Source organism: Oncorhynchus clarkii, chromosome 29 (assembly GCF_045791955.1).
Source record: "Oncorhynchus clarkii lewisi isolate Uvic-CL-2024 chromosome 29, UVic_Ocla_1.0, whole genome shotgun sequence".
In the NCBI taxonomy this organism is placed as follows: domain Eukaryota; kingdom Metazoa; phylum Chordata; class Actinopteri; order Salmoniformes; family Salmonidae; genus Oncorhynchus; species Oncorhynchus clarkii.
The window spans coordinates 26,282,456-26,296,795 of record NC_092175.1 but is presented as its reverse complement, the minus strand read 5'-3'; the positions used below and the strand labels follow the sequence as shown (position 1 = coordinate 26,296,795).

General features: G+C 43.5%; 1 protein-coding gene across 1 annotated transcript; it reads left to right on the top strand.

The window, feature by feature from the left end:
• Positions 1 to 4,894: 4,894 nt before the first annotated feature.
• Positions 4,895 to 13,612, top strand: LOC139388317 (RING finger protein 208-like). The gene is made up of 2 exons (XM_071134920.1): positions 4,895 to 5,727; positions 11,401 to 13,612. Exon 2 carries the CDS (start codon positions 12,516 to 12,518, stop codon positions 13,332 to 13,334), a length of 819 nt encoding a protein of 272 aa, XP_070991021.1. The 5' UTR covers positions 4,895 to 5,727; positions 11,401 to 12,515; the 3' UTR covers positions 13,335 to 13,612.
• Positions 13,613 to 14,340: the final 728 nt, after the last annotated feature.

The window sequence follows — 14,340 nt, the reverse complement described above, 5'->3', positions numbered from 1 at the left end:
GGTTCTTTGCTACAGGAGGGACTGGTGCACTTCACAAAATAGATGGCATTATGGGAGGGAAAATTACATGGATATATTGAAGCAATATCACAAGACATCAGTCAGGAACTTAAAGCTTGGTCGCAAATGGGTCTTCCAAATGGACAATGACCCCAAGCATACTTCTAAAGTTGTGGCAAAATGGCTTAAGGACAACAAAGTCAAGGTATTGGAGTGGCCATCACAAAGCCCTGACCTCATGTCTATAGAAAATGTGTTGGCAGAACTGAAAGAGTGTGTGCGATCAAGGAGGCCTACAAACCTGACTCAGTTACACCAGCTCTGTCAGGAGGAATGGGCCAAAATTCACCCAACTTATAGTGGGAAGCTTGTGGAAGCCTACCTGAAACATTTAACCTAAGTTAAACCATTTAAAGGCAATGCTACCAAGTACTAACTGAGTATGTATGTAAACTTCTGACCCACTGGGAATGTGATAAAAGACATAAAGCTGAAATAAATCATTCTCTCTACTATTATTCTGACAGTTCACATTCTTAAAATAAAGTGGTGATCCTAACTGACCTAAGACAGGGAATGTTAACTAGGATTAAATGTCAGGAATTGTGAAAAACTGAGTTTAAATGTATTTGGCTTAGGTGTATGTAAACTTCTGACTTCATCTGTATATAGAATTGTTTTAAGATGGTCATACCATGGATCATTTAGCTATTTGATTTAGAAATGTAGGACCTCTGTAGGTATTCCAATTTTCAGGATGTCTCCTGGTCTGACAAACAGTGCTGGAACTCTGCCACTTTTAAATACAGATGCAGACATAGGCGGATGTTGTGGATTGAGACGGAGCCATGCAAAGAAACAGATATCTCCAGCTGATGAATTTTGATGAGGATTTTTAAGGCCCACAACATCAAAGATCCACCACAATATTTTACAGTTGGTATGAGGTTATTTTCTGTATATGCATCCTTTTTTTGACACCAATCCCACTGCTGGTGTGTGTACCCAAATAGATATATTTTAATGTCATCCAACAAATGTAAATGCCTGGCGTTTGCTAAACAGTACTGGTAATTGGATTGGAACCGGTGCGATGGTCAGATGAAAATAGGGCTCTTTGGCCACGCACACCAGTGGTGGGTTTAGTGTCGTTACTCTAAAATATGATGGTGGATCTTTGATGTTTTGGGTTTATTTTGCTTCCTCTGAACCTGGGGCCATTGACAAGGTCAATGGCATCATACACTGACACAAATCACTGATGATTGGCTGAAATAAATTAATAATAATTAGATTGTGGGAGCTGTTTTGTAAGACTTCAGTGTAGCTTTCGACGTTGTCGATAATAGTCTGCTACTGTTATGGCTTTACATCCTCTGCCATATTTTGGGTTGGGAGTTACCTATCTAACAGAACACAGAGGGTCTTCTTTAATGGATGCCTCTCTAACGTAAACCAGGTCAAGTTTCACATACCTCAAGGTCTTGGCCCCTTGTTTTTTATATTTTTTACTAACAACCTAGCCTTGAGTAAAACCTGTATGCCAATGTACGCTGATGACTCAACATTACATACATACCCCACAAGACATGCCACCAGGGGTCTCTTCACAGTGGGAAACACACAGTACTTCATAGAGCCATGACTACATGGATCTCTCTATCACATCAAGTAACTCAAGTGAGCAGTAAAATCAGATTTTAAAAAACAGATAAAACACCACCTCACAACGCGGACTGTGAAGAGACATACACACATAACAAACACACACTCTATACACACATTATAATGTTGTATTTTTGTAATATTGTACATTTTATACTGTACATTTGTAGTAATGGAGAAATGTACATATGTATATTGCATTATGTCTAGTTGATGGACTGTTTTGTTTACGATGTAGGCTATTTTTTTACTATGATGTGTTTGTAACATTCTTGTTTGGATTCCAGGAATAGTAGCTGCTGCCTTGTCAGCAGCTAATGGCAATTCTCATAAATACTCAACTTTACCAAGTACCAGGACATTTTAACCCATAACCTGGTTGCCTCTGCTAGGAGGCTGAAACTTGGCCGCAAGACATTAACCCCAAGCACACATCAAAATCCACAAAGAAATTGTTAATGGACCTGTATGCTCTCGTTAGCTGATCCTTGTTTCATATTCGTCGCCAAACCCACTGGCTCCAGGTCACCTATAAGTCTTTGCTAGGTGAAGCCCCGCCTTATCTCAACTCACTGGTCACCATAGCAACACCCACCGTAGCACTCGCTCCAGCAGATATATTTCACTGGTCATCCCCAAAGCTAACACCTCCTTTGGCCGCCTTTCCTTCCAGTTCTCTGCTGCCAATGACTAACGAATTGCAAAAATCACTGAAGCTGAAGACTTATATCTCCCTCACTAACTTCAAGCATCAGCTGTCAGAGCAGCTTACCGATCACTGTACCTGTACACAGCCCATCACACCGAACTACCTCATCCACATATTGTATTTTTTTTCTTCTCTTTTGCACCTCAGTATCTCTACTTGCACATCATCATCTGCACATCTATCACTCCAGTGTTAATGCTAAATTGTAATTGTTTCGCCTCTATGGCCTATTTATTGCCTTACCTCCCTAATCGTACTACATTTGCACACACTGTACATAGATTTTTCTATTGTGTTATTGACTGTACGTTTGTTTATCCCATGTGTAACTCTGTGTTTTTGTCGCACTGCTTTGCTTAATCTTGGACTGGTCGCAGTTGTAAATGAGAACTTGTTCTCAACTGGCCTACCTGGTTAAATAAAGGTTAAATATAATTTTTTATTTGGCCACAACTTCAAGGGGGTGCTGGAGAACTAAAGACAAGGGTGCCAGTAATTTTGGCTCCTATCCTCTTGAGTACAAAAAAATATTACTTGTTAATAATGTAGGGGGCAGGATTTTGATGTTTGGATGAAAAATGTACCCAAATGAAACGGCCTATTTCTCAGGCCCAGAATCTAGAATATGCATGTATTTGTCAGATTATGATAGAAAACACTCTAAAGTTTCCAAAACTGTCAAAATATTGTCTGTGCGTATAACAGAACTGATATTGCAGGCGAAAACCTGAGGAAAATCCTACCCGGAGGTGCTGTTTTTCCTGAAAGCTCTCTGTTCCATTGCCTGCCTTCGCTCCATTTAAAGGGAAATAAACCAGATTACTTTTCCTATGGCTTCCCCATGGTGTGAACAGTCTTTAGACATAGTTTCAGGCTTTTATTTTGAAAAATGAGCGAGAAAGATCACATCGCGTCATTGTATGGCTGGGTGCCAGCAGCGTTTTGCATGCGCAACAGCTTGGAGTAGACATTTCTCTCTCTCTCCTATTGAAGAAGCTTTGGTTGAAATATTATCAATTATATATTGTAAAAACAACCTGAGGATTGATTATAATTTTTTTTTTTACATGTTTCTACAAACTTTACGGATACTATTTGGAATTTTCGTCTGCGATGTCGTGACCGCTCGAGCTTGTAGATTTCTGAACATAACGCGCCAACCAAATGGAGGTATTTTTGATATAAAAATAATCTTTATGGAACAAAAATAACATTTATTGTGTAACTGGGAGTCGCGTGAGTGCAAACATCCGAAGATCCTCAAAGGTAAGCGATTCATTTTATTGCTTTTCTGACTTTCGTGGCCAATCTACTTGGCTAGATAACATAAACGCTTGGATGCTTTCGCCGAAAAGCTTTTTTGAAATATGACACGCCAGGTGGATTACCAACAAGCTTAGCTGTGTTTTGCTATATTGCACTTGTGATTTCATGAAAATGAAATATTTTTAGTAATTTAATTTGGCGCTCTGCAATTCAGCAGATGTTGACGAAAATGATCCCGCTAACGGGATGGGTGCATCAAGAGGCTTTAAACAAAATATTATTCTTTAAGCAATTATATTAGTATAAAATAATAATGAATAAAAAATGAGCAGACAACAGAGATCAGTATGTGTTATTTATTTAATATAGTCTTCTTTGCTCCTCTTTATCAAGGTTGCCAATCAGTTTGACTACGTCATACATTATTATCTCAATTTCTCTACAGCTTATGTTGTGTCATAACTCTTTAGTTTTTTTTCATCATAACAACAAAATTATGGTATCTTAATGTTTGTGTAGAAAGACACATATAATCCTCTTTCACAGTATAAAGAATCAAGCAACTTTAATGACATGTTCTCTCAATGTGTACCTTATATGAAAGCACAATTATTCTTTATACTTCATGTGTGTTGTGTTAAATATGAGGGATTTGTTTTGTGCGATAGCTTACATAAGATATTCTACATTTGAATGAATTTGTTTTTCAATTTCAGATGTGCTGTACTCTGCAGATTAAATCTGTTTGTTAGCAGCTTCCTGTATTTCCTGTGTGCCTGTCCTGTGCCGGGGGATGTGTGGTGTGTGTGTGTGTGTTTGATGGATTAATATTGTATATGGAGTATGATTCATATGATATCTGCACATAGCCTTTGTCTTTCAGTAGGTTGTGTGGGTGAGTGAATGAGTGTGAGTGTGTGTGTGTGTGCAGGGGAGAAGGGGGTGGGTTTTGTCAGGGCCCACATTGGCTAAAATATTTTCACTGGCGACTAGAAAACGTGATCCGGCTTGCAGAGGCACTGCAGCGGAGACTGCAGAGAGAAAGGCAGAGAGGGAGGGGGAGAGAGAGAGAGAGAGAGAGAGAGAGAGAGAGAGAGAGAGAGAGAGAGAGAGAGAGAGAGAGAGAGAGAGAGAGCAAGAGCAAGAGCAAGAGCAAGAGGGGGAGGAGAAAGCATCAAGACATTTTCAGGTTGAGAGAGAGACATATAAGTTACATACGGTGAGAGAGACGTAAACAGAGTATCCGTGAGCCCGTGTGTGTGAGTGTATGCACAGAGGCACATTGACAGAAGCTGAGAAGGAGAACGGGAGCACAGACGGCACTGAGGGAAAGACAACAACAGAGGAGAATAAAAGAAGAAAGGAAGGAAGAAAGACAGCAGTAAATACCTGAAGACCCGAGGCTCCTATTGAGACCAAATAGGAAGATAGAAAGAGAGAAACAGAGAAGAGAGGAGGAGAGGAAGATACTCAGAGAGACATCACAGGAGCTCAAGTAATTACACAACCTCTTTGGCTGACTGACAGACCGAGAGAAAGGAGGAGGGATGAAGAGAGAGCCGTTAGCAACCGCTGGGCCACACCACAGAGGAAAGGGAGAGAGGGAGGGAGTGTGAAGGACGAAGGGAACAGAGGAGGAGAAGAAGAGGGCTCCACCACCAGCCTCTGTCCTCCATCATTGTTGCTGAAGGAAGGAGTGACGCACCCACCCTCTGACAGCTCAGGCTCCATCTTACCTTCCCTTCTTTCATCTTTACCTTCCTCCCTCCACCTCTATCATCTATCCTCTCAGGGTCTCAGACAGGAATGAGCACCTTGTCTCCTTTGCTCCTCTCCTCCTCCTCCTCTTTTTCTTCCTCCTCCTCCCTTATGGCAAAACATCCTCTGTTCTGCTTTCAGATGCATGGGCCATTACATGCACAGTGAAGCTCTACCCTGTAACAAGACTACTGTCATTTCACAACACAGGACAGACAGTATATCCAGGACAGTAATCTCCAAAATCAGCAACACACAGCAAGAAGCAGGCTTGGCAAGGTGGTTGGAGAACTGGGAGGACCATATGACACGACTGACCAGCAACACAGGTAAAAGGATTGATCTAGGATCCATCAATGTGTGAGTGTACACTGAGGGAGGTCTGTGCATGTGCGTTTTTATTGCGGTTTGTGCATTTCAGGTTGGTTGAGAGAGTCGTTGCATCACAAGGACACATGCACGGACTTAGACATACAAATACACACCCGCTATGCACACGCACACAACTGGTGTGTGTTGTGTGTTGACTGCAGGGGAAAGGGTATCTTTGGGGTATCTCAGATCTCTCTGGAGAGGGATGGGAGAGAGAGGGGAGTAAGGGGACCTGTCTGGAACTTCCTGTTGTGTAGCAGTCAGCAGCACTGAGGGATCTCCATATTGACCATGCACTGGGCTGGCGCTGCTGACTGCAGTCAGAGTGCTGAGCTGCGTACTGCTGCCATGCTGCGATTGCATAACTGCTGCTGGTGCACCACTCCCACACGCTGCTGCCGCGCCAAACCTGCTCCTTCCTTACTTACTAACTGAGCCACCAAACCAAGCTCCCCAGATACACAATGTAGCCTCCATCACTCAGCTCATACTCATCTCTGTTACTTGTCTCCCTCTCCATCCTTATCACAGCAACAGTGTCGGTCTGCATCTCCCTGAGCTGAGACAGAGCTGCCGCAAAACTCTATTTGCCCAATCAATATGGCCACTGGAATATTGATTGACCATATGTTGCTCTACACGTACCTCACAAATCCTTCATGCGGCTGTGTGTCAGGAGGGCATAGCCGCAGGAAGTTGGAGTGCTGCACCTGATAAATCAATATTTATACAGTGCCAGTCAAAAGTTTGGACACACCTACTCATTCAAGGGCTTTTCTTAATTTTTTACGATTTTCTTCATTGTAAAAAAAATAGTAAAGACATCAAAACAATGAAACAACACATGGAATCATGTAATAACCAAAAAAGTGTTAAACAAATCAAAATATATTTTATATTTGAGTTTCTTCAAAGTAGCCACCCATTGCCTTGATGACAACTTTGCACATTCTTGGCATTCTCTCAACCAGCTTTACCTGGAATGATTTTCCAACAGTCTTGAAGGAGTTCCCACATATGCTGAGCATTTGTTATCTGCTTTTCCTTCACTCTGCGGTCCAACTCATCCCAAATCATCTCAATTGGGATGAGGTCGGGTGATTGTGGAGGCCAGGTCATCTGATGCAGCACACTATCACTCTCCTTCTTGGTCAAATAGCCCTTACACAGCCTGGAGGTGGGTTTTGGGTCATTGTCCTGTTGAAAACCAATTGATAGTCCCACTCAGCGCTATTTCAGATGGGATGGCTCATCGCTGCAGAATGCTGTGGTAGCGATGCTGGTTAAGTGTACCTTGGATTCTAAATAAATCACGGACAGTGTCACCAGCAAAACACCCCACACCATCATACCTACTCCTCCATTCTTAACGGTGGGAACCACACATGCGGAGATCATCCGTTCACCTACTCTGCATCTCACAAAGACACAGCGGTTGGAACCAAAAATCTCAAATTTGGACTCTGGATTTCCACAGGTCTGATGTCCATTGCTCGTGTTTCTTGGTCCAAGCAAGTCTCTACTTCTTATTGGTGTCGCAGTTTCCTCTGAAAAGTTGATGTTGTAAAGCATTTTTTTTGGCCTGCAATTTCAAATTCAAATTAACTTATCCTCTGCAGCAGAGGTAACTCTGGGTCTTCCTTTCCTGTGGTGAATGACAGTTCCATCATAGCGCTTGATGGGTTTTGTGACTGCACTTGAAGAAACTTTCAAAGCTCCAGACTGACTGACCTTCATGTCTTAAAGTAATGATGGAATGTTGTTTCTCTTTGCTTATTTGAGCTGTTCTTGCAATAATATGGACTTGGTCTTTTACCAAATAGGAGTATCTTCTGTATACCACCCCTACCTTGTCACAACACAACTGATTGGCTCAAACACATTAAGATGGAAATAAATTCCAAAAATTAACAAGGCACACCTGTTAATTGAAATGCATTCCAGGTGACTACCTTGAAGCTGGTTGAGAGAATGCCAAGTGTGTGCAAAGCTGTCATCAAGGCAAAGGGTGGCTACTTTGAAGAATCTAAAATATATTTAGATTTTTCGGTTACGACATGATTCCATATGTGTTATTTTATAGTTTTGATGTCTTCACTATTATTCTACAATGTAGAAAATAGTAAAAATAAAGAAAAACCCTTGAAAGAACTAGCGTCCATCTTTTGAGTAGTATTATATATAATAATGTATATGTAATAATAGTAATGACCACCCCCCCTCCGTCGACAGCTCAAAACATCTTCCCGCGGCCATGCAGGAGGATCTATTATTGTTCTGCTGGAGTTGACACTGTCGAGCTCTGACAGACAGAGACAGAGACAGAGAGAGAGAGAGAGAGAGAGAGAGAGAGAGAGAGAGAGAGAGAGAGAGGTAGGGAGAGAGTTAGAGAGAGCAAATAGTTATCATCAACATGATATAGGCTTATACTAATCAACAACGGCATATGCAATAAAGCAGTGCTTTATGGAATTCACAGTCAATTTAAATGCAATATTTTACTCAGATGTGCATCAGTCAACAGGGATAAATCTGGGGATTTGTCCACAGCGAGCTCTAAGGTCATCATACCATTTACATAATCATAATACATCATAACCCCCACAGGGTAGAGCAGAGATATGCTGATGCCTTTATCAACAAGACAGACCTGTGGACACTAAACAGAACATAGCCAGCATTATCTGTGTAGTAGTGCTGTGTGTGTTATAGGGGAACAGGCACCGTTCAACCAGTTATTTGGCCCAGTCCAGTTCAGGTCACCTGGCTGAGGGTGAGGCGTGTGTTATGGAGATGCAGAGGTACAGTAGAGGATAGAGGCAGGGACAGCCAGCTGATAGTGTCTGACTCATTCTGAACATGGTACCCTTCTCCTGCTCTCTTCACCAGTGGAATACATCAAGGAGGTCGTGTGAGGGAGACAGCTGGACTGGGCAGTGCGTGTTTGTGTGTGGAGGCAAATGGAGGGAGGAGGAACGGGGGAGTGGAAGATGGTAGTAATGTTCAGGCTGTTTTGTTGTTGTTGTGGTAACGTGCGCATTAGATGTGAATAACACAGTGTATTTATAGTCCTGCATCTTTAATGCGTCCATGAAATATGAGACTAGAAGTAGTCTGGCTTATTAGCGTTTAATAGCATTTTTGCACGCATGTTTGTCTGTCAATTCAATGTGTGTATCCTGGAATATCATGGGTGGTGTTTGTGATGGGGGTGTACAGAATAAAGGTGAAAATGTTATTGGTGTTCTGTGTGTGTGTGGGTATGTGTACTTATGTAGGAATGTATGTGTTGTGCGTGTTGGTTGAAAGAGATGTGTGTTGTTTGCTGAGATGACCTGTCAGATCTCTCCTCTAGCTTGAGCTCTGCTATCTCCTTCTCTCCCTTGTTTGTTTTTGCTGACAGGAACAAATATGCAGCACATGATTTCATTAGTTTAATTCTTGGGTGGGCGGACTGACTAGCTGACTGTACTGGGCTGGGCTGGGCTGGCCCGGCCTGAGACAGCCAGCCAGCCAGACAGAGGGCCTTGGTATCTTAACAACATAGGCCTGACTGACTGATGTAGGGCTGGTACAGTTATAACCCTCCTCTATGCGTGTTAATACTGAGTCTGGTTCTGAGATGAGCCTCTTACATAATTCTATCCCAAGGTACTAACGTCGCACCTCAGCACAAGGGCCTCCTTCCTCATCAGCTTTCATTTATATATCACTGTCGCCAAATGAGATGTTAATTTTAGATTATTAATTTTCAAGGCTGTGATGCTGTGAGGATCCTTGGCCTGAATGTTTCTGGTCCATTACCTCAATCATAAGACAGCTCCCTCTGACTGACCTGTTATGAATAATATCAAAGTGACTTACAGTCATGCATACATTTTACATATGGACTCCCGAGTGGCGCAGGGGTCTAAAGCACTGCATCTCAGTGCTAGAGGCGTCACTACAGACCCTGGTTTGATTCCAGGACGTGTCACAACCGGCCGTGATTGGGAGCCCATAGGGCGGCACACAATTGGCAAAAAAAAAATATATATATATGGATGGTCTTAGGAGTTGAACCCACTACCATGGTGTTTCAATTACCAGGCTCTACCACCTGAGCTACAAAGGACCATAAGATTATACATACATACATCAGGTGTGTTGTTTGTGTCTGTAACCATGCGAGCAGGCTGGTGTGTGGGGGTATGGCTGGATGAATGGACACTGAAGGGAATTATTGAATACTATTCTACCTCAATTATAAAACATATGCCCTGAACACAAATTTACTTGAATTAGCTACATATCATAAAGTGATAATACGTGGTCGGGAAATGTGTTGTGTGGCACATATTGGCCTTGCCCTGGCAGATGCTAGTGTGAAATGGAGTGAGAGCATGCATGGCTGTGTACAGTGTGTGGGTTTGTGAACGAATGTGTGTGAGAGAGAAAGGGCGAGAAAGCTGTTATTTAAGAAGAAGAAGCATTGCGGCACTGCAGTGTCGGTGGAACGCATTGAGAGAAATTGTGAGTGACACTGGCTAACGGCCCTCTCTGTCACTGAATGGGGTCAGATACAAGAGCACAATCAGAGACAACATAATGTTTTCATCAGCGAGATACAGGAGAATTTACACATGCCTGCTCAGCATAGATGCTCTATTGGAACACAGTGGGGTAGTGTAGGTGATGTTTTAAGTGTCTGTATGGGAATGTGAATATAGGGAGAGAGAAAAGAGAGAGTGTGTTTGTGTGTTGGGGTTTGAGGGTTAATTCGCTAGGGTATTTCCGCCTGTAAAGGTATAGCTCTTTCACTCTGTGTGAACCTTCAGAGGAGGTTGGGGGCAGGAAACCACAGTGAAAGATAAAGACGCCATAAATAGAAACCTGGACCAATGTTGCACTCCCTTTTATTCTCTCTCACTCTCTCTCTCCTTCTCGCTCTTTCGCAGCATGTAGGTCAACTCCCTCGCTCTCCTTCCATCTTCATGCATCACGTCTACTGAGAGCCTTGTGTGGAAGAGAAAATATGTGTAATTTTCCTCCATTGTGGTGTTGACTTGGAAACAGACATAGTACTACAAACAATCGTACATTTACGCCACCTACATAATGCACATTACCACTCGAAATGAAACCTACTCACACACTGATGATTGCCAATTGTTTTGCTCATTTGCCTCTGACCAAACATGAATCTTTTTCATGTGTCATATAGTAGGATGATAATAAGGGTAGACAGGATGCTAGAGGCATGAGGAGACCAGAAACACAGACTCATAATTCTTTCAGAAAACTAGCGTTCTATAACCCCAGTATACTTTGACAAATAGAGCACCTTCCCTACAGTTAAGGATTTCAAAGGAGGGTGTTCTATTCTTAATAGTTCTTAAAATAGAGAGAGTATCCACATCTGTCCACATCCATCATACAGTATTGCAATAACGTACGTTAACAATTATAAATAGTCATAAGGTTTTGTCATATATTTAAAATGTATAATAGAATTCATTTTGCTGGACCCGAGGAAGAGTAGCTGCTACCTTGGCAGCAGCTAATGGGGATCCATAATAAACACAAATAGCAGATTAATGTGTGATTTACTTTGATGGATGGTGTTTAATAACTCTCCTCTCCTTCCTCAGGTAACTGAGCCAAAGAGGATAACAGTCACACCATCTGACAGTCTGAGGTCACTGCTGTCACTCTGAACCTCTGAGGGACAGACATACAGACCGTGACGAAGAAAGGACCTCCCTGGAGACCTTCATCTGCCGACTAGTGGGAGCACCCCTTCACTCCCTCCTTAGAGAAATTCAGGAGGGGTGTGTTTAAGGGCAGGGGAGTCATTCCAAGAGCCTTCCATTGTCTCTGATACACCTCCCAAAAAATAACTCTGCCTTATGAGACCCCAACCAAGGGGGCTAAAGGTCACAAAACCATATTCAACCAAAAGCACAGGCAGAGAGAGGAAGAGTGGAGGTTCTAGTCTGAGTGTATACAGGTCGTTCACACACACATTCACACACTAGGCTGTTCCACAGCCTCAGCTAGAAACAGGAACAAAGTGCTGGTTTCAGCAGCAACCACCTAGAAACAAGCCAGCCCCAAGCCCTGTTTGCGTCAGTTTCCCCTGACAAGCCACAGGATGCTGTGAGACAGTAGACTGAACTACTACTGAACAGCCCCTGCTGCTTGAGCTCTCCATTTTGAGAGAGTAGAATTCTTCACAACCCTGTAGTGTTATGTGAGCATCTATATATATGTACATATAAGATTATTTATTGGTGTTATCACTGAAAACATATCATTTGTGCTGATGTGTTGAGACCTGTCTGTTGTTCAGCTGCTATTGTGGTTGAATATTCAGTACATATCTTTATTGTATATCTAAGACTGCACAGAGTAGTTTTAAGCGGACTAACTACCAGGCACGGACTGTTATCCCTGTCTATCAGTAGTGTTATTAGAGGACAGTATTTCTGTCTAATAGGGACGTCTTCTTCACTGCTCCAGGTTTGAAGGCTCTGGCTTTAGTCCTCAGTCCTTCTGTCCCACATAAAGACTCAGGGTAACAGCACAACAGACGTGGGAAAAATGGACAGAATCATACGCCCCCACGTCCCCTCTAATGGCTGACTTTGACACACCCAGGTCACTTCAGAGCGCCGACCTACTCCCAGCCCAAGCCAGGGGCATCGCCCGCTAAACCAGCCATAGCACCCTCTCTTAAAAAAAGACAGACACCCAAATACGCTTAATGTCCATGTCCTGCCTCAGGCGACAGCCTGTGACCATCCCCATGGATACCGTCAAGATCATCCAGTCAGAGAAGTTCCCCCGAGAATGCCCGGTGCCTGTCACCCAACCCCGCTTTGCCCCTCCCCCACGGGTGGCATGGGACGGAGGGGGAGAGGGAGAGATCATAGTCAATCAGGCATGCAGTGACCTAGCCCTGGACATGACCTGCAGGGATCTTGCAATGGAGGTGACCTGCACTGACCTGGCCCCCACCAGACCCATGGTCTCATCTCCCCCAGCCCCCATGGGCCGCAAGGAGAGCTACCTGGCCCAGCGCAAAGCCAGCTCCGCAGAGATCTGCTACCACCAGTTTCACTACAAGATGGAGGATGTCATAGTCAACCAGTACGTGCTGCGTTCTTCTTCAACGTCCTCCTCCACCTCCTCTTCCTCCTCGGGTCCCGTGATGCCCTGTGAACCCCTAGACTGCCCCACCTGCGGCCACACCTACAACTTTACTGGCAAGCGTCCTCGCATCCTCTCCTGCCTACACTCGGTGTGTGAGGAGTGCCTGCAGATCCTCTACGAGTCCTGCCCCAAGTACAAGTTCATCTCGTGCCCCACATGCAGGCGTGAGACAGTGCTGTTCACAGACTATGGGTTGGCTGCCCTGGCCATTAACACCAGCATCCTGAGCCGGCTGCCCTCTGACCCCAACGGCCCGGTGCAGTGGGGAGGGGAGGCCGACCGGAGTTGCTACCAGACGGTGCGCCAGTACTGCCAGTCAGCCTGTACCTGCCAGATCGCCAACCCCCTGTCCTCCTGTGGCATCATGTAGAGACCTAGGCAGGGGCCAAACTGGCATGACTTAACCCTGCCTCTTCTCTTCCACCTACCCTCCTCCTCTCTATCTCACATACATACAACCCCACACAGATGTATCTCTAGATTTAATATTACAGATGGATGCTGTCTGGGTCAAATGGATCGTGAAGGACACCGCTTGCAGACGAAAGCAGGGAAATGGCAAATAAATGTATTTTATGTATGAACTGTGAATCTTATTCCCCCTCTCTTGTTCGGATGTGTTTGTGTTGACATCTCTTTACATGGGAATGCTATAGGGGAGGCCTATCCCCTCAACCTAGGTAAATAAAAAAATTAATTATAAAAATAAAAAAACACATTGCTGTTTGGTCTGAACTGGCTATGGATGTTCAGTCATTTATAGACAGGATGATAAAAAGTCAATGGTTGATGATTTAATATGTTTCTACATTTCTTTAAAGTCACACCATCTCTCTGCCTTGTGGTGCAGGGAGTAAAATCCCTATAGCTCAGTTCATCTGACTAACTCCTTTACATGGGATTAACAATGTACTGTTTACTGTCAACAATAAGCGGTACATTGTTAATCATCTGTATTTCTATTTGTATTTATTATGGATCCCCATTAGCTGCTGCCAAGACAGCAGATACTTTTCCTGTGTTCCAGCAAAATTAAGGCAGTTATACAGTTTTAAAAACATTACAATACATTCATTACAGAATTCACAACACACTAAGTGTGTGCCCTCAAGCCCATACTCCACTACCGCATATCTACAACACAAAATCCATGTGTTTGTGTGTCTAGTGCGTATGTATGCATGTGTCTGTGCCTATGTCTGTGTTGCTTCACAGTCCCTGCTGTTCCATAAGGTGTATTTTTATCTGTTATTTAAATCTGATTCTACTGCTGCATCAGTTACCTGATGTGGAATAGAGTTCCATGTAGTCGTGGCTCTATGTAGTAATGTGCACCTCCCATAGTCTGTTCTGGACTTTGGGACTGTGAAGAAACC